The 22146-nt window shown below is 34.0% G+C and overlaps 3 protein-coding genes across 3 annotated transcripts in view; 2 read left to right on the plus strand and 1 right to left on the minus strand.

The window, feature by feature from the left end:
- Positions 1-4956: 4956 nt before the first annotated feature.
- On the plus strand, positions 4957-7269 carry Smp_029780 (hypothetical protein; the record flags this gene model as incomplete). The annotated part of the gene is made up of 4 exons (XM_018799516.1): positions 4957-5039; positions 5074-5163; positions 5200-5480; positions 6873-7269. The coding sequence occupies exons 1-4, from the start codon at positions 4968-4970 to the stop codon at positions 7267-7269; spliced, it is 840 nt and encodes a 279-aa protein (XP_018651297.1). The 5' UTR covers positions 4957-4967.
- Positions 7270-7557: 288 nt separating this feature from the next.
- Positions 7558-10078, plus strand: Smp_029790 (hypothetical protein; the record flags this gene model as incomplete). Its single annotated transcript, XM_018799517.1, has 3 exons — positions 7558-7560; positions 8350-8423; positions 9546-10078. The coding sequence occupies 3 exons, from the start codon at positions 7558-7560 to the stop codon at positions 9793-9795; spliced, it is 327 nt and encodes a 108-aa protein (XP_018651298.1). The 3' UTR covers positions 9796-10078.
- A 6278-nt stretch (positions 10079-16356) lies between these two features.
- Positions 16357-22146, minus strand: part of Smp_029800 (putative 4.1 G protein) — a gene marked incomplete at its 5' end in the record, with an annotated part of 25578 nt that continues 19788 nt past the window's right edge. The window contains 2 exons of the mRNA XM_018799518.1: positions 16357-17024; positions 19879-20681. Coding sequence (XP_018651299.1) covers positions 17006-17024; positions 19879-20681 — 822 coding nt within the window. The 3' untranslated portion in view covers positions 16357-17005. The remainder of the gene's footprint in view (positions 17025-19878; positions 20682-22146) is intronic.

Below are 22146 nucleotides of genomic sequence, written 5' to 3' on the forward strand. Positions count from 1 at the left end.
CCTTTTGTACTCCGTTATTCAACCCTAATGTTTAGTTTGAATATAATTGCGTTTTTTTGACTGTTTGTGAGTTGTCGTCGTGTAGTCATCTATTTATTCACATATCCTTTACGTTATTCTCAATAGGGAATAAATCTAATGGTGTTCTAGTTGACTCGTCGTCACTCTCGCTTGTCAACCAATAAGGTAATAGAATAGTTTTAGTTTCTATTCAACACCGTTTGGTTTCTATTCGGACTCATGCATTTCTACACTAAAGGTTGAACTAGTTAGCTTATCATGTACAGGCCTTAACCTAGGTCGAAACAAGTTCTCTCTTGTGTATTATTGGGTAGACAGATCGAGGATGTAACACTCTTCCTCACTAAGCAAAATTAGTGATCCCAAATTTAAATGTAAATTCATGCCTTGGACCATTTTTAGCCCTGTTCGTCCCATATCATATCACGAAAATCATAATTCATTGTATTGCATAAATCATAGTTCAGCTATAATCAACTTTTAAAATAATCTCCTCACTTCATCTCAAAACTAAATCCAAGCAAAATGTACTATGATCAGCTGCCATTATAGGGAGTATGTAAGAAAATTTGGCTTATTTGAAATCATATGTCTAAAACTGATTAATGCCTACACGTACCAAATTATTCTAACATTTATTTAGTCTCCTAATTCATCATCATGATCGTTACCACGTTAGTCACTTATTGTCAGTTCTCCCTAGCGTCCTTTTAGGTTAACTGCTGATCCCAACCCGGGATAAAGGAGGATTGGGGATTGGGGTCAGGAAAACTATTTCGTAGAAAAACCTTGCTGAAAACACGCTTGCCAGAAAAAATCATTCAAAACTGTTTGAATTGCTCCTGAAAAGAAATACAAAGCCTACATAGTCCCTAAAGGAGCTGAGCAGATTCCATCCAATCAGAATCCGATAGAACCTTTCAGAACATTAACGTGGTATGCTATGATTGGACAGTTGTATGAACTCTTTTTTGTGAATTGGCTGGATAATGATGTTAATGGCCTATACCGAAAACTAAGAATAAACCTATGTTTCTGCACATTTAGTAAACTGACTCGATAAACGCTCCTCCTGTCTTCAGTTTTTTGCGACTGCGGGTTCTACGCGTTCGAATTTGGGAGCTGTATACCATATTAATCGTAATCAAGCAGAGGACGTGACAAACCACTCGAACTCTGCCTGAGAGTTGAGAGGTCTTTTTGAGTTATGATACCTCACTGTTTAGACTCGGTAAAATACAAAAACATGTTTTTTCCTTGTATTGTCAATTCAAAGGGAATAAAGCACTAGAAAAGTTAGAAAAATGTCAAAGACTTGAGCAAAATTGTAGTAAACAGCAGGCGTTTATTGAGATTCTAGTAATACTCTTAGTTTTGATAGTTCTAACATGGTCTCCATTTCTTTGAATCAGTGCTAATCCCTAAGAATGGCTAATAATAATTTTTTGAGATTATTGATCCGAGTCGATTTTACATGCTATAAATAAAGCCACATATAGTGTCTGTAAAGAGCTTATATGATGGAGATTTAGTTGCTTTCCTGATATTTTAGTCACGTGTAGGAGTGATCATTTGCCTATAATGTATCCAGTGTTCCATACCTTACGTATTGTGTACGAAATATGTATGTTAGTACGAAAAAAGCGTTTTCCATTCAGCTATATGCAAGTGCATAATGTGGTTTTACAACTAACCAAGAACACACCACGAACGTTTGTATTGTAAAGAAGCATGAATAAGGATGGATTGCGTCTTTTAAGAAACAATACTTATTATTATTGTTATTATACGTAAACTTCCTGTTCACCTGATGTGCTGAAGACAAGTTTCAGTCAGTGTGAGCAAATGTAATTTAATATTACCGAAAATAAGGTCATATACCGTACAATAATTCGTTGCTTTGAGTTTCAGTAGTTGATGAAGAAACTTTATAATAGTAAGTATTAACCATTAATATACTGAGGATACGACTGGTATTCTAGTTTTACAACTAGCAACCAGTAGCACCTTCTATATTCGAAACCTTCCCGACCAAAGGAAATCAGTAGTCAGACGAGAAGAGGTAGGAAAGATATATTTGATACGTTACCAATATATCGAGAGGCGTTTGTTCTTGGCTAGCTATTGAAACGTAGGAGCTGCGTCCCACGCCGAGTCGAGTCGTGATCTGGTACGGATGCATGACCGAAAGCCTTCAGTTAAACAAGTCCACTTAAACAACGTGGTCAGCATCCAATGTCGAACACTTAGAAAGCTATTGATTTCGGGGAATTATTTACAGCTACAATACCAACCGCCACATAGTTATTTTAGAAATAATACCGTATTGTATAGGAATAAATGGAACTGTAAAAACGAGAGCCTTGTGTTATGGTAGAATTTCCTTTTACGGTTTCCCAAAGTACGAATTAAGATTATCATTATTTTTTTATTATTCACAGATAACTTATTCATATACAAGTGCTGTGAAGAAATCATTTTGGGTTTTATCACAAATGGAATTATATAGAAGAGTTTCAATAATGTTTACATAGTATCAACAATATTTCAACAGGCTCAGTAATATCAAGAAGAATATAAATATAAGTACCTTGACAACCATGTTTGTGAAAGAGAATAAGATAAAACGGTATTGAAGTTATCATACATAACATTTAAAATTGATCAACACAGACTTGATGGTATAGTCAGAGTTCAAGAAGTGGGAGCTTAGAATGATCTATTTACGTTAGTTTAATTCAAAATTTCGTATTTCTTAATTAGTAATTATGGAAGAGTTAGAGTAAGATATTTCGAGTATTGTTGCGGAAAACAATCGTACTGCTCGAAAAAGTCCGTGGGGACCTAGAAAATTCCAGAGAACATCTTATTCAATCGACGTTGACAAGAAGTTTCTCAGAAACACCTAGAAAGTGAAGAAATGCGTATTACCTCTTATGAACGGGCTGGTCACCTTTGTTGCCTCTATATTTAGCATGGTCCCAGAAACTTCAAAAAGTTCCAAGCCATTTGCAAAACTATAAATATTCTCGCTTTTATGTACATAAACTAACCATGGAGTAAAGCTTTTAAGTGCGTGTTCTTCAAGTTGCCGTGTAGATTTAGCCTGCAGTTGTTAAAGGCGTCTAGAAATCGATTAAAACATTCAGTTTGAAGACTTAGAGGGTATGCGAAGAGATTAGCCATCATGATAATAATAAATATGAACATAAACGGACTTTGAATATTTACATGAAGAATTCGTTTCACAATCAAATAAATGGATACCGGACATAATTTACCACTCCATTCTTGTATATCGTTAGCGAGAATGCGAAACTCTGAAAATGTTTTCACAAGCAGCTCATCTCAGTAATCTAAAAATGAAGACCTACTTAGTATGAGATCGAAAGCACAAGATGAGAGGACAAATTGTACTCAAGATTAGGCTACTTACCATCAGATGGTCATCTCCTACCCGAAAATGTCCGCTTTCAAGCACCAATAGTGTTCTGTGATCATCGTACAGTCCTAATTACTATGTCAACAAACGGGATGCTGCAGAGAGTTGACAATAGTACTTACTTCGCCAAACCAGGAGAAACTACACTCAATAGATAGCTTCTTCAAGACTGTACATGGATATGAGAGTGGAGTGAGTTGAAATTAAAAAACTTGTATAAGATATTGAGGAATATTTTTCAAGTAGCTATTCTTTTAAACATCCTTCAACAGTAAGACCTGTATGAAAAGGAAAAATTCACTCTGAACCAATGCTCAAGAAGCATGTTTCGAGCGAAATTGGGAAGTCTCACTTATTGTTTAAGAAACAGAAACTATTCCTCATTGAGAAACCAAGGCAACTCTCAAGTTCCAGGCGACAGAAAATATTTCTCGATCAAGTCAGTGGTCAAAATAAATGCCTATCCGAAATTTCTCTGTAGGGTATTATTGCTTTGCTGTCTGACTTCATCATGATTATATGATACTAGTGATTATAGAATATGTATCCTGCTTACTTTGTATATAATTTGTCAACGTACCCCATTAATTACAATACATATATAAGAATTTAAACACAAGTGTATCTGAGAGACATATGTTTCAGAAACTAGTTACTGCAGACGAAAAGAAATGTATGAGGACTGGAATAGCGAAAATTGTCAACCCAGTGAGTGTTTGGTGACTCTGTCTCCAGGACTAAGAAAAAGGATATAAGTAAGCATACAATTACGTACCTACTAGTATGCACACACAAAGCATGTTCAGGGTTACACATCAATAGACAAAAAAGATAGATATATGCTAATAGGGATAATATTCTCTCGTAATAAATACAAATACAGGCAATAAATTAGGGTGGTACAACAATCTTTCGAAGAAAGACTCTGACACAGCATTAGTCTTCAAGGGCTACTTGAGAACACGAAGTGAAATGATAATGGTATACAATATGGTTGGTATGCATATACATACAAAAATAATTATTCTACTAGGATGATAATACGAAGCTCAATGAAGCAATCCTTGGAAAATTTCACATCAAGAGCGAAGACTTGAGCATGCTCATTCTTTTGTCCATTGAGGGTTACCTCAATCAAAATGACCACAGACTTCTTAGTAAACTGTTTCAAGAGAAGAGTTCATTGGCCATTAATCACCCATGAAATTCCAACTCTCCCTAAGACTGACTGTATCTGATGCATTTCTCACAACTTTCACAACCATCACACCCATCAGTATATTAATGCCCCCTTTTTTTAGTTTCCACCGCTTATTATTATCTAATTGTTTGTATGCTTGACTGATTCTAATTTTTACCGAAGACATCACCATAGACTTGAGGGCGTATGGATGCAATGTGAAGCGATCTAAAAGAAACCAATCGGTTTATACGAGCTCGTGAAGACGATATTGGCTATAGGACATCATCTTCACTATAGTAACGTTGAGGTTGCTTTTTTAAAATGTTACCTTTGAGGTCGTACAATTCAGGTGTTTTGTTAGGTAACTGGTGGGAGGAGAGAATACTGGAAAAAGTATACGGTTTTCTAATAAATTTAATATACTTAGGAAGAAAAGTCTGCGCGCTTCAGTAAAAATGAGGATCAGGTATCATCGACACAGTTTCTCAGTTTACTCACTGAAAGTATTCCTACTATGGTAGGCTTTATCATCTGACTATACCACTGAATTAAGATTCAATGCTCGGCGATGCCGTCAGATGGATATTTGCGTTTTGGGTCCAATATTCAAATAATAAATCCAGGATCATCTCCATATTACGTAAAATGTGGACTTGCAACCACACGCCCACCTCATGCTCTTAGTCTTTCGATCGATATCTCATGCAACCTAACTTTGGAACTTTCTAATTCCGATGACAACATTTTTAATTCTTTGGGAAGAAACGGTTTACTGGGTGTTACCGCATCGAAGAATGTACAGCCGTCTGCGAAAAATGTTTTCCGGATACACTGGTTAGCCAATAAGTAAAGTATTCCATGTCAAAATTCATTATTTCGAGAGAATAAAACTTCTGCATGTAGATTCTTGACTATCAACGGAGGATTTCTAGTCATCTTTTTAGTGCAAAGCATAAGACAGGTCAAATGTTTTGCATATTGTGCATTCGCGTCTCGATTTTACAGAATGGCTTAAGATTTCTTTCTGTTTCCAATCAATTTAGTTCAGTCAGTCACTTGAAGTTTCTGTATCAAATTTGTTGGTGCTTTGGTGAAGATCATACACGAAACTACAAACAAATAAAAGCCAACTATTGGTAAATGGTTGATTTTTATCATCGTAAACCCGATCTGAGCAAACACGGCCATTTTAATCGTCAAAACTGTAGTAGACGATGAAAAAATCCTTTGATCTTATTAACATTCATTATCGGGGAAACATATCTACAAATAAATACTGAACGCCAAGAAAACGGTGGGAATGGGCTGAAGGCGAAAAGACCACAAATTCGCCGTATTATTCTGAGTAAAGTGTATGGTTCTTGGATCTGCTGGTTTGTCGGTGCTTCTGGCATAGTTTTTCAGAAACATACGACTTATCAGGTTTTAACTTTATCAGGCGTGAGTTACAAAAGTAGTCAGTGAGGCTTTCTTACTCAACGAAATTCGTCTTGGTCACGTTTTTTCTTAAGGTTTATGGTTTGTTACATACAATTTCTGCCATCAAAAGTTGCTTGTTAAATATATTACCTTAACAGCGTTGTAGTCTAGGTTGGTATGGGGCGTTTCTTCTGCACTTATCCTCCTAAAGATTATGACAATACAATTCATCAATGTTCTATATTTTTCAGGTACAATAAAAAGGTTTATTTAAGCAAATATCCAGTTTAAAATACTAATAAACTTAGTTTGAATCAACGACCTTCCGTAAAATTTCGTTTTGAGTGAATGGTGACGACATCAAACAAACAATTTTACCTAATAATTCGACACTAATCAATACTCGTGAAGAGAATGTTATTATTAATTGAGTTCCTCAACCTATGTCCACATCTACAAAAGCATATATGAATAACAGTAAGATAGCATCGGCTGATATAAAATGTTTTTCTTAGTAAACTGACGTGAGAATTGGTTTCACAAAAGCATCAACTGCGACTCAGAAAAGAACGCGACACATTTATTTTAAGAAGTTTAGTTTTACAACATTTCTTTCCCTAATCCTATAGGCTCGACATTGATTAAAAGCGGAGAGTTTTGTCCAGTTGTTTGACAGTATGAATCACTGTAAACTTAACATACGCTTTCAAAAGTTTAATGCCATCTTTAATAGAAAAAAAGCATCAACATTTCAGACTTTTCAAAGTCTTATTTGTTTAAACATCATTTACTTTTTACTTCACATAGTTTACACGAGAGTCATTATGGTCGAGTAATTCGTTATGGTGAACCATTTGTGTTTGGATTACAACCAGATATAATCTCAACAAAATGTAATGTTGCACTACAGAAAAAGTTAAATGCAGACCAATGCCTATATTTGGCTAGTGATTTGCAGCACCTAGGCGATCAAAATTTACAACCAGGTGCACAAAGTTTATATTTCGAAGTTGGGAGACCATCATTTTTGTCTCAGTGGCGTTTAGAACATGAAGATCCACACTTACGTAGAGAGTTTGAAGGTAGGCCAGTGAAGGTAAGAATTATAAGTTTATTATACAAAAGAAAAACTTTTAGGGATATTGGAGAAAATGTGTATCTCATAAAAATTTATTTGCCGACGCCACTGTTTCGCTATAAATAATTTGTTCTTTAAGCTTTTGTTAGTTTCCGTTTTTTTGAAGTTTACAATAACGATATTTTTGTGAAAGTCTCAGTGGCTTAGTCAGTGGTGCATTGTAGTTTTGATATTAAAGTCACTGGGTTTGACTCCCGGTTCAGATATTTCCGGGTTTCAGGCACGTACTTCAAAAGAAACGTTTATCATGAATTCTGCTGCTAACTATATCCCATCTGCTCTAATTTTACCGTTGAATTTTTTGCTCGGCAATTTAGTAGCTATGCATTACGTATAGCGTGTTGAGATTCAAGCATGGTGATTATCCCACTTCGTTACATCAATCTTTTTCAAGAGTGAGCGAATGATCAACCATTTTTAAATGTCAATTTTACTTAGTTTTTAAATTTGACCTTCATATTTGCAAATAAATCTAAACAATTGCCTCATTTTATTTGTTTACTCCGCCTTACTCTCCTTTTTATAATCACTGAATTATTTTCCTCAACATTGTATGTACACCTTACCAACGAGTTTTAACTATTGAAAATTACATCTTCATAGTCAACTGTTCGGCACTTCTGACCACTTAAAAGCTCAAATTATCATTTTAATACTCTATTTGGTAATCACCAATATGAAAAATGTACTTACAACGTCCTACTAATTCCAGTAAAATAACGTTATTGCGTCATTGATTAGCGAGAAGCATATACTTACGATGAGTTGTAGCCATAAATATCTCATTGGCGATAATAATAATAATAGTACTTTAACATAATTACGTACTTAAAATAATATCAGATTGTTCATAGAAGCTGTTTGAAATCCATATGTCTGTGTTTACAGTTACATATGTTTTCCATGAATTATACAATTAAATCCACCAAAATTCAGACCGGTGCTTTCAAGTATGACGAGTCGTGAAACGTGATACTGATGGCTATCCAATAATAATCTTAATTGTTTGTAACAGAATTAACATGAATATGATCTCTGTCATCTTCTAGTGTAGTAAATTATTTGATCAACTTCTTTCAACGCCTTATTCAAAATTTTATTTAAAAAATCTCAGTGTTTTGCTTCTTGGTTTTCGTTTTATTTTAGTCTGATCAAAAATTACTCATTAAACATGTTCGAAGTAATAAAGCATTAGCCTTGGAACCAAATTTTACAGCTCGGTGAGCGAAACTTCTGATTTTTGTAAAGATTAGTTTTTAATTTTCGGCCAGTTTTTTATGCTTATTCAATAAATCTAGTATATCTATATGAACTAGTACACACTGGAATGGTACTAAACGTTCTTTGAATAGTCCGACTCTTATTGCTTCATTCTCCTGGTGATGGTGTTTGCTTTTCGTGATGCGTTGACTGAGTTGTGATTACTTGAATATTTTGCTCTTGCGGTCTTATAGTGTTTAAGAGCAAGTATTGTTTTAAAGCGCAATCGCCCTGAAAGTAATCAGTACACGTTCCAAAAACAATACAGTATTTTCTCTCTTACACATGAGCTTATACTTCTACCTGACCTAAAAGCGTTAGGTTGATTTCTTTACTCGGGGATGATTAAATTTATTTCCACGACAATATTAGGAACACTAGGTGACAAAACAGTTCATCCTTTAATCCTGGAATTTTTCATTGGCGTTAGTTAGGTATTTAAAGTTCAAGACACACTCTAGAACGTGAAATATATTGTATCATCTACCTCAAATTATTATATTTCAGGTGTTACAATCTCAAACAAACGCATGCAGATAATTGAAAAAGCTTTCGTGTGGTTGTTATTATTATTAATAACTTTATTCAATATTATATTTTTGGTACAATATAGAATTCTCAGCACAAAGTATTTCAACACGTTTCCTTTCCTTATTTTTTCACCTATCCTGATGATAAATATTGAGTGATCATCATTCAGATCTTAGTAGTTCAGCAATCGACATCTGAACAATGATCATTCTTTTCAATAAATATTGATATCCACCAAAATGTCTCTGAATGTACTTTTTTGTAAGTTATATAGCGAAAGATCGTAAACGTTTCATAAACGCGCAGGTAATTTATTGAGATGTGTTGATGTCAGGAACAGTTTCCCCAGATACAACTAGTACCTCCCACAAGATTCTAAAGAAGAGCACTCCATAGAGGAAAGAACTTTATTCTGCCTGTATCTTATGAGTTTATCACTCCTATGCTTATGATAATAACATACTCATAAGTTCAACAACATACATTAGCATACTTATAAAGTTTTTCAATCAATTAATAACATTTATTGACTGATTTTTTCCGTTTATTAGCACACTATTTGGACAAGAAACCTGCTTAAGCGTACGAACTTACTATGATTCCCATAAACTGGAGCGTGATGTCAATGTTTGGATGTTAGCATCAGCTAAACAACAAGGTTTATCATATATTTCAGATGAACAAGCACCACACAAAATTCTTGAAAATACTTCTTTGGAAAGTGACTGTGCAGCAGGATCAAATCTTAGAGATGAAAAACAAGTTCATTTTGAGCAGAAAATCAATGCATCTGATGCGTGAATAATAATAATAAACAGGACTCTTATTATTTTATAGGTGTTTAGTTGACTACTTAGAAGTTTAAAAGTAGTTAAACTTTGACAAGCAATTATTCACTAATATGTGTAGGTGAAATTTTACAGTAGAATACCTGTTTATTCATCATCCCGTATTATCTGAAGTATAAAATACAGTTCTAAGACATGCACATCAAATCAACTTCTTGTTAAATTTTCACCAATAAAAATTTCACAACCATCAAAATAATGTTAATTATTCTAAAAAGTGTATTTTATTTTGATGTAGCTGAAAAATTTCTATTTGAAATTACATGATAAATGATAAAAGATGAACAACCATGATGTTGTTTGGTGCAAATGAATCTTCAACATTGGGATAAAAATGATAAAGAGGAAGGTAACTCAAGTCAATTATGGGTTCATGTGCTCACTAGTGGCTACATTTGAGTGGAATTCCCAATAGTTTTAGTGGAAAATAGTGACTATTAGAGATCAGTTGATAGAAAATAAATTAACTAACTCGCCAGGTACTTGCTAGTAAGCCACATGATAAATGTAAGGATTAATAATACTATCGGGTCTTCAAAACCGAAGTAGGTATAACTTTGTTCAAATATGAGACTTAGTATCTGAAATTAGAACATTTCAAATAATAACTCACTGATTCCAAAAAGTTCGATAATGTCGGGTGTGAAGGAATTACCCACTGGAAACAATGGCGGATGGTTTGACAGTACCCCGAAGTGATGATGTTAGAAAGTCAGAACAATGGATGTCGACTGAATTATCTAAACCTAAGATATTTACCGTGCGAACTGAAGGTCCTGAGTTTAATCTTAGGTGAGGCTAGGAATATTCACTTCTGAAGACGAAATAACCATCCAGTACTCCCTGGTTTTCAATGGTTATCTATCTTAGATCATTTATTCATCTCAAAAACATCTGAAAAATCTCGCAAACTCTCTATGGTGACAATTATATCTAGAAAAATCAGTAGAAATAACCTGCACCTCTAATTCATTCAAGTTACCCATAAACATTGCGATAGAATGGCAAAACTTAAACAGAAATATTTCAATAATAATAGAGGCGTATCGGAAAGTCAAATCCCAGGAAACCTGTGTTTTCTCTATCTGTTTAAAATGAAAAAATAAACATTTTATGATTATATCTCATTTATTTTGCTTTAATTTTGTATACCTGTCTATTTATTCCCATGAAGAAATGACAAAAAATCTTTTGCTATTCAATTTCATTTTTAATGTGTTTTGTAACTGAGATAATTTGAATCGAATTCATAGATTAATCTATGAATTTGAATGAAATACGGGGAAGTCATTCAGTCAACTCCAATGTAGGACCAGGCACATTTATGCATCGGTCCAAGTTGCCATACCTCGTTAGCACAACAAGATGAACACCGAATTCATAGTAGTTAATTTAGTGGTGGTAGTAAAAAAGAGAAAGGTTCTGTATAGGGATATAGTATAGGAAGGAAGAAAGTTATGAAGCAACTTTAATCTCAAGGTTTAAGGGAAGATAAAGAGTGTATACACCTACGCCATTGTGATCGATTTTGAGCCATGTCACCCAGGGTCTCCAACCATTGGTTACGATGATCACGGGGAAGTTGTTATTTATAGGTCGTTTTGAGTCAGAGGAATCGATGGCTTGTCATAAATTTGTGATTTATCGATATAAGTATACCGTTTTTTCCTAGTTCATCATTCAGAATACAACAGATCTTCAAAGGAAATGGTCACTTAAGAAGGTAGTGAAATAAAAGAAATGAAGAATCTCACTTTATAGTGGACGAAGACGAAATCTGATATATATTTTAACAATACCATGTCTTCAATACAATAAGATCCTTGATTCTAGTTCAAATATAATGGTTTTAAAGAGATGCGGAACAATTACTACAAATAACAACTAGTGAATGTATTCAGGGCGAATTCCATTCGTCTGTTAGATATAAATTAATGATAGGAAATTGACTACTTGAATATCCTGACAATGTTAATAATCATCATTACCCCTGTTAGATTAGTAGCTGATGTAAATTCGAAACAGGTCCTACTCACTGCCTTCTCGTGGCACCGGTGTTGTTTACGAAATTAAGAGGTCGTTGTTATTGTCGTTGTATTCCATTAGATATTGAATTTCAAAATTATCTCATATTCTTTATTATTGATCTTTTCTACTATCAATAATATCGTTATTACTTTTGCTAATCTGGAATTTGTCTTGATACTTTCATCTCGCTGTGCTTGTATTATGTGACAACTTTAACAAATGCACATATGTTTCAGGTTTGACGTTGTTGTTGACCGGCCCCTAAATGCCCTGGCAAGGCCGAGAGTGAGGAGAGTACGCTCTCCATCTCGAAATGCTCTCACATGGACACGCATATATAGCCTCTGCCAATGAAGTCCTACTCAATGCCTTCTCATGACACCGGTGTTGTTTACGAAATTGAGAGACCGAAAAGCGAATGTCTGGCGCTTTAACCTGGTTGGTGGACACGGCAAGTCTACCTAGGGGAGTTCGAAAACCCTGATTGCAAACTAATGGTGCACATGGGCTCCAGTATCTTGAGGGAACAAATGGCGTATGAATCAATCGTTGTTGATTGACTACCATTGGACTGCATCTACACACGCTGCTTCACTGCCTCGTGGATCAAACCTTTAGGACAAATGCTCCGGGTGTGGCCCCTTAAGAAAACAGCCTGTTTCAGTTTGGACACCTGGGCAGTATCACAGCCCTCATATAAATCAAATGAAATTTGTGCGGCGCATATGCATCTGGTGCTTCCTTGTACCAATATTTATGTGTTTAAATAAATAAATTATATACATTAAGCCATAAAACAATTTAGTTTACTAAAGGAATCCTTTCTAACAATTTAGTATTCAATGCTGTAAAGTCATTCAGTTTCATGCATTAAATAATAAACCTTTATAATGAGATTTATACTAGTTGGAATCTAGTGAGTTGTCACCTGAAATTCGTTCATATAGTTAAGTTTTTTTAAAAAAAAATAGGTGTTATATAATTGATTATCAATAATTCTTGATAGAAACTATCTTCATAGTAGGAAGGAAGATTTAAATGGAAATATTTTTATATAGTTGAGATCATGAGTCCATTGAAGCTAGACCACCATGGAAAACTTGGAAGCATTGTACGGCCGTTTCGCCCTATTGTGGGACTCTTCAGCAGTGCGCATCCACGATCCCGCCTCGCGAGATTCGAACCCAGGACCTACCGGTCTCGCGCCAGGTCTGTTGGGAGATATCAACTCACTGAAGGCATTGGTGAATGGTTGCTCAATTTCGTGTATTGGTTGAAGTTAGACATTAACACCGTTGGATGCCGGCTCAGTGGTCTCTCAGTGAGGTGCTCTGGCGCGAGACTGGGTTTGTATCTCGAGAGGCGGGATCGTGGGTGCGAATTGCCGAGGAGTTCCACAGTAGGACGAAGCGGTCGTCCAGTGCTTCCAGGTTTTCGATGGTGGTCTAGCTTCAATTGACTGATGATCTCAACTATATAAAATTACTAAAATCTTCACAAAACCCTCTTCTGACAATATTTTTGTTAAAAGTGATGAGCAAAGTATGAAAAAGCTAGCGATATGGCCAAGAGAAGAATCTAATCAATTGTATTTGTATATATAACTCAAATTTAAATTTGTCCATAGCTAATGTTCTTGTGGAATAAAATAGTTTTAGGCATACACCTCATAGACCTATTTATTAAATGTTATAAATTACATTTAAAGTTGAATATTTTTGATCTATTATATTTTGTACAGCAAAGGATCTAACTTACGTGCCTGGTTCTTTCATAAGTTATCCTAGTTGTTTGTCTGAAGTATGAAGAATACGTAACCTTGACAAACTAACTCCCTACTTTGCTGACATATGCACATCTAACTAGTTGGTTATTGCAAATTATCTTATAGGCGTATACTTTGTTATCTTTGAGGCTGAAATATTACAATTAATCTAAAAAGCATAACTTAACTTTCACCCAAAATTAATTTTAAATTCTTATCAATCAAACGCATGATCTAGTCTCAACATGAGCTGTAGAATGACAATATTTTAAGCCAACTCTGGTTTTCAATTGATGACATCAAGGTTAAGAAGCATTAGTAACGTTTAAAATATTGAACACCTAAATCTGAACAAGGAAATGTGTCACATATTACGGTAGATAAGACGGTTCATGAATATCTTGAATAGATCCAACGAAGAGTTCACTTCTCGGGAGAACTCAATTTCGAAGCTATACAGTCAAAAATCTATACATTTTTACTAAGTTAATACCTAGAATGATGTTGCACCACAGGAGCAAGTGGATGAACAATTGGAAATGGAAATGATCAGATGAAATAATGAATCTTTTGGATTGCATCTGAACACTAGTTGGTCTGAGAATACTAACGGCTGCAAAGAACGTTGCTTTGAGAAAGTTATAAATACTAGTCTTCAAGATGTCTTCATTTTGGTCACAGTGGAAACCAATTATACTGACCACAGTTTCTATAATCTTAAATCGCCGCTTCTTCGTAGGTACTCATTGGATATCATCAAAAAAAATTAATTATCTTTATTATGATTTAATTTTTCTAATGGCTACATAGTCTGATGTTTTTTTATATTTTAGTCACCTCCTAGCTTATTTTCAACCTACTTCTATATTAGGTAAAATAGTAGGGATGCTGAGGGGAGCTGAATATTTAATGCTCTCTTCCATCGCTCAAAACAGTCACTTTTGTCTTTAATTTATTGATTCATTGCATATCTCATAAATGTTAAGAGTATGTTACATTATTTTCTTCTGCATTAGTAACAGCAATAAGTAGGTTTTAAAAATGGAAATAAGTATTAAGAGCCAGATTGTACTTGCTTTTTTTCAGTATAGCTTGGTAATGATAATGATTAAACTCAGTACTGTTGAGAAGTATTCAAATAAGGTTTCTGTAGACAAAATTAATCCTACGTAAGATAGTTTACTCAACATATCCCTACCTATTTAGCTGTTAATACATAGCAAATATGGCATTTTACACCGGGGAGGGATTTGTACCAGATGAACATTAAAAAGCAAGAAAAAGCGAGCAGTTATTTCGTCCTCGTGTTAGACTTATCAGCGATGACCATCCATAACCGCTCTATAAATTGAACCGAAGATCACAAGCCTTTGAGGTATTTAACCTTCAGTTCACTGAATTGCTATACAATTATCTACATGCTAAGTCATTGGAGATAATCGATAGGAAACCCTCGAAGCAAATCTCATACTACGTGATACTCGTGAACACTGCGTACCTACACTTCCAAATGAACTGGTCTTTAGAGACTAAATAAACTTATAGTTGGTCACCGCTTTGAGTATATCAGTTATAAATATCTCAGTCTTACAGGAGGTCAACTGCTTCCAGAATAGCTGAGTGGTAACATTTCAGACTGTGAAGCTGGGTTACAAGGGATTGAATTCCATTGAAAGCATCATCTTGCTGACGAGTCTCAAATAGCATAAAACCCATTCCAAAGGTTTCCTTCTCACTACCTCCAACCTTCTAAAATCTCAACACAGTACAAACGACATCGATTCGCTCAAATTGGTGACCACGTCGTAACTTAGTCGATCAGTAATAAGGAATAGAAAATCATGGCATTGGTTACTGAACAGTTTTGATAGTTTACATTCCTAACTTCACTCAATTCACGATAATGAGTGGTCAATATCTGTTGCCATAAGTGAAGACAGTCCGTGATGTAAAATTCTAAATTCAGCAGATTCCACATCACATACTATTATTCAAAGAAAAATTCTACGCTGCGTGTACTTTTAAAAATCTAAACAGCTTTTTTTTATTGGTATCAAGAATATGTAGCTTCATATTTTTAAAATGCCTAACCTCTAGTCAGTAGGTTTTAACTTCAAATCTTACTCTAATTCCTACTGTTTCAATCAGTCGAGTTACATAATTAGTATGGATAAAAGACAGGCAAATAAACGGATATTCACTGTAAGTTACGTAGCGATCGACTTAAGAGAAAATCCAAATGTTTTTTGATAAGATACTTTCAAATTAAAATTCGCTCGTTTGTTACATCATGCCAACTTCAGAAATATTCAAAATGCTCATCAATTACTAATCTAAGAACGAGTACTCAACTTTGCTGAATACATATCAACAATGAAGAAACACTGAATAGCTGTTGCGACCTAATGTGTGACTTCTCAACAATGAACACCTTCTATCTTACCACGAAGTTGAACTCAAGACTTTCAGGTCTTATAGCAATCGCTTAACTTTCAAACCACTGAGCTACCTTCCACTGGTTTACATTACTGACTTGAATATATTTGCAATGCTCCGCAATTATCATTCTATTTTTTTAATGAGACAACTCTAGCAGTGTCATATAAACTAAAGTTTGAGAGAGATATATAAACGAACACATTTGCTCAATAATCAAAAACAGTTACAGTATAGATTTACTTGGACGAATTGGGAAAAAAACAAAACACTAAGAAACTTGTTCACTATTCAATTGTTCATATTACTGTTGGGTTTTATTTTTGTTTTACCAAAAAGTACATCTCATCTTTTGAAAATCCTGCCACCTTATTTTAATTTTATATCAAAGAAATACTAAGAGCAATGTAAAACAAAATCTCACAAATCATCGATTTAAATAATATTGACTCATTGAGTCGAACGAAAAATGATAGCGGAATAAGTGAAACAATGAAAATGCGTGCTGTTTGCCTGTGTATATGTGCATAGATAAGTGAAAATCATTTATGAAATGATACAATAGATGAATATATATATATAGCACAATGGATTGGAATTTTACAGCTTATACCAGAATTATAAGATGTTTATTACTGCTAGTATCTATTAATGAGTTTACAAAATTGAAACTCACATTCGAATTATCATAATAACATATAGTGACCAATGTTAAACGAGGGATTCGATGTTCAATGTTCAAGGTTCTTACTATCTTCCAAAAAATTTAAAAATTACATTTAATAGTAATAATATCTATATGTATATATATTTTTATATCTCAAGTCAAATCGATAATTTGTGTTGCATAATGACTCTATACGTGTACGAAGTAAATTGGCTGAGTTGGTGGATTATATGAACACGTCTTCTGAAATAGGTCAGGTAGATAAACTCATACGGTATATTCAAAACTAGAAATAAAAAAGAAAGATATATAAAAATGAGAACACAAATAAATGGATGATAAATGGGCGAAAAATGAGATGTAAACGCATCATATTTTTGATCTACAGTTGATTGAATGAATTAAATTAGGTGTACAAGATTGGCTACGAAAATCTGATGTATAAGGAAAGAGATATTTTTGCTATATACAGCTGATAAAGCACTAGGTAGTGATAAATGTCATGATTTTCTATTTCTTTATAACTCTAGTCGAATTCCATTTGCCATGTCATAATGTCACCACTACCATAGATGACTCGACATCGCACGCACCTTGTTGAGATGTTAGGTGGTAGGAGGTAGTAAATATGTTTCGTACTATAGGGCATTCTTCTGCAAGGTGTACCTTGAATCATCAAGAAACTGGTGCTCCTTGACTGATTCGATCCATTATTACCGATATTTTTAGCCTGAAACATTAACTATAAGCTTTTCAGGCCGTGATTGGTTTATTGTAGACTACCTCAACCACCCAACATATTCATGTTATATTGTAAGGATTTAGTTTTTTTCTTCACTGATATTAATGATCGTAGCCGAACGCATATTTCAACTTTACGAAAATAAATTGTGACTAAATATTAGTCTTGAACGAATTCGGACAGGTTTCCCACTCAGTTTCAGTTCCAAATATATAAACGGTGGGTAAACTCGGACTCTTAAATATATACAATTTCACATTTGCTGAGAAAGCTAGTGATTAGTCGGACTCGATAGCTTAGCGGATAATGCATTTAGGTCTGAAACGGTAGATACTGAGTTTCTAATTAGTGTTAAAATTAACACTGTGATGTAGGCTCATCTATCTGATAAGTCCTAAATTAGGATGAAACGCAAGTTATGAATTCCTCTGCTAACAACAATTCGACTTTATTAGAAATGTGAATGAGATAACATGAATGGAGTTACAGAAGTAGTTGCCAAACACTACAGATCAAAAGAAGTCAATAATACTAATCATCTAGAAAAGCTTTAGTAGTTGAATTCATGAGTCGATTAAAGCTAGACCACCATGGAAAACGTGGTCTAGCTTACATAGACTCATTAATTCAACTATTAAAATTACTACAATCTCCACGGACCTCCATTCTGATTAGGAAAGCCTCAGTTACTTAAAAAGTAATTTGACGCTTGTTAATTTTTACAATTAACTATACCTTTTATACTGGAAAAGATGTTTTTTTCCTAAAAACAAAACCATTGATCACTTTACAACACTTAGCATAACTACTACTTGCCATGAATATACTTGAAAAATAGTGTGACAATAAATCTTGGGACAGTTATTTAACTGTTCTAAACAAAACCACTAATCATTTAATGACAGATGCTGAACAAGAAACCATTCTATGTTAATCCGAAAGTATATCGTGTTACCATCAGCAATGCAAGTAGATAATAAACCTTCCTCTTACATAATCATGATCTGATATATTTAGGTATGGTCAATAGTTCTTGTTTACTTCCACCAAGGTTGTCTTTAGCTTAAAATTGACCGTATTTTGTTGACATATTATCCAATATACGTGCGAACAATTAGAAAGTTACATTGAATCACTCTAGTAACTATTCAAATCTCTATAAAGGATATGTAAAAAAACAATCAACTAGCCTCCCTATCGAATGTACGGCAATCGAAAAACTTAACCAATTGATTCTATTAGCTTGACACAGAAACTCAGGACCAATTTCTAAATTTTTACATTGGAACAATGATTTTTTTTGTTAAATAATCCATACTCTCACCAGCTAATTAGTGACCTATGATTTTCAAACCCATTTGAAGTGCTGCCCCATTTTGGAAACAGAGTTTAATCAGCAACGTAATTTTAGTATATTCTTTCGTAATCCCATTATTGCATTTTTAAATTACCTACTAGGCTTTTTTGAAGATCATTGTACATATGAAGTTTTCACCACTGATGCTAAGAAATAACAAATCTATTGACTTATATATGTATTACTTTGTTTTATCAAAGGTTTAATTATATATACTGAAAATACACGAACAATGTAAATGTTCATTGTCAACTATTTAATGGATCGTTTAAACAGAATACTAAATTTCAGTATACAAGAAATCTATTTTTCATGGTTTACATCATGGATGAATTTTTGGCTGCATAACTTCTGAAAAATATAAAGCACTGTAGAATTGTTTCAGACTCCTGAGCAGTACACATCCATGACTTTACTAAGGATCAAACCTAGGTTTTTCAGGTTGTCAAAATCCCATATAAGATAGAAAGTGTTTTATCCTATTGTACACAATAGGTATCTGTGAATATTTAATTAAATTCTTCATAAGTTTACTCTTAACTTATTAACTTGTACAATTTCAAAATCGAATACACTACGTTAATTAGCTTAAGTTATTTATAGCGTGTATACATATTTATAGGATAACCAGTTATGTGTACGAATGATTACTATAACAATAATCCATGAATTGTATTTAAATTAGCTGGAATAATCTATTATAGGATTTCAAGTTATTGATCAGAGGTATTCTGGTAGCCTTGAGATTATAAAGTCCCTTCTAGGTTGAGATCAGCTTGGGAATAAGTGAGTGTATATATGTGTTGGGTAGTTCAAGTTAGTCGATAGGAAACCCTGGAATTAGGTTCAATGCTAGTTAACAATCTTCAGAGAGAGATGTTTCTACAATTTTCGTAGAATTAATAGCCCATAATGGATTCAGATCCACGTTACTCAGCTTCACAGTTGGTGATATCACCACTGATCTATTCAGGTAACGACTGATGAATAATTAATTATATGATGTTATTAAAAATCCAAACAACTGAACATAGAACTTACCATTGTTTCGATCCAGTTGAAATCCCAAATTTACTACTGTTTGTTGTATTATTATTTTTATAGGAAATATCATTTTTCATTTCAAGCTTTCTTGGCGGTTTACTCGGTGCATTCAACGATCCATATTGACCAGAATTCGGAATTGTATTTGGTTTAGGCATTGTTGAAGGTTTTGCAGGCGGTAATTTAGATGTCAGTGGATTTTCACGTTCACGATGTACAACTACATTCGAAGCCTGCGTTGTCATATTATGATGAGTAGATTTATTTGAATGAGACAAATCATGACTATTATTTGTTTTATTCATTTCGCTGAAAAAGTCTTTTCTTGTTTGTTCTTTAGATTGGAGCAGTCTTTCACGTTTATCACTTTTATCTTCAATGACCTCACGTTTAGCAAAACTTGGTCTTGAAGTAAAACGTTTACTTGGTACACGACGAAAACTTGACGAAGTACCACTACTACCACAAATCTGTTGTCCACTTGATTTACCTGGTACTGGAGAAGATGGTTTTGGTGTGTTTGGTGACGATGTAGCACTACTGACAACAGTGGTATTGGCCTTTTTACGTTTACGAAAACTACTACTTCCAAACATATTTAAATTATGCAATTGATATTCCGTATGAAATGATGGATGAAAACGTGATCTTAATCGAAATAATTGTTTCTGTTTCGGTTCCGCCGGGACACGATCAGTAAGACGAAAGAAGGCATGATGTTCTACGGCACTTTTCCACAAAATTTTACACGTTTTATTATCCGGTAAAACAAAACAAAATGCATGTTCTGTGATTTTATGCTAAATATTTTTTATATGAAAAGAAAAATTAAATTATACAACAAAGATAATCATTTTTTTTAAATAACTGAATTAACGAACATCAAGTGATCTGAGTTAAAGGGATTATTATAATCATGAAGACAATGAATGTCAATGAATGATAAACGACAGTTATTAACCATATTTAACGTTGGTCATGATTTGAATGATCTAACTAATGTAATCAGAAACTTTATTTTCATTAGTCCTTGCTGGTATATGTACGTCCTGTGTGGGTTGTCACGAGATAGTCATTTTGTCACTGATTTTTTTGAGAATAAATTGATTGTGTTTAGCATCGGAATTCAAGATGCATGTATACTAAAAAAGACTGATCAGAATTCTGTCCTAGATGTAATTAAAGGAATAATTCAAACCTTTTCTAATAATCATATGCGTTAAAGAGATTAGTGACTATCTAGAACTAGTAACTTAATGGATAATGCGTTTCACTTTGAGAGTAAAGGTACTGGGGTGGAGTTCTAGCGTGAAATTAACATTAAGATATGGGTAGTTCTGGCCGATAAGTTTCGAATAGGACGAAACGTGCTAATCACAAACTATCTGCTTTAGAATGTATCTATTACTTGTTAACCTGATTGGTTTATTTTTCTCTATTAAACAGTACTGAGAACTGTTATGTCTGTATGACCTGATTAATATATCATGTGATACGATCGCCAATGAGAACATCAACTTACTGACCAGGTCAATGATGCATAAACAAGTAAGAGCTATCCATAGTCAATCCTGAGCTTTTATCGGTCCATCGAGATAGAAGCCTCTCTCCTAACCCAGCCGGATCAGTCAAGAACCTCAATATTAGCATCCGCGACACGAATAATATATTTCAGACATACTGGGTTTATATACAAACAAACCAGACCTCCACACACCATAAAATAGAAAATAACACCTACACAAGATCAGGCCGAAAAGTGACTGTGGTTGTGAGAGACTGTTACTAATAAATTGGGAATATCTTAATAAAAGTGAATCGCAAGACAATTGTCAGTAGGTCAAATAGAAGCTTATAATAAAAGGAATGTGAACATACATATAATATAGTCACTTAATAGTTATATAATAAAAATATATATAATAATAGTCCACAAGTAGATCGTAGCGGTTACTACTCAGCTATTCTTCGTCCGGATATAACAAGAAGTGTGTAGGTTTCGAATAATGAAGCACTGAATAGTCTCAACTCTGTTGTTCAAAAGGTAATGTAGTCTCTGTAAAATATGAAGTTCCTGGCTTTATTCTCTAACACGGTTAAGGCTTTCAACTGATTAGGGTTCTAAACCAGAATGAAACAAATGTTTTTTTTTTCTAGTTTTCATTAGCTATCTGGTAAAAGTCAGTCCATGATGTAAACTACTTTCGAACCTTGTAAATAAATTTTATAGTAGTCAGTTCGATTATTCTGAAACAGACTTTCGCA

Source organism: Schistosoma mansoni, chromosome 3 (genome assembly GCF_000237925.1).
Source record: "Schistosoma mansoni strain Puerto Rico chromosome 3, complete genome".
NCBI classification, from domain to species: domain Eukaryota; kingdom Metazoa; phylum Platyhelminthes; class Trematoda; order Strigeidida; family Schistosomatidae; genus Schistosoma; species Schistosoma mansoni.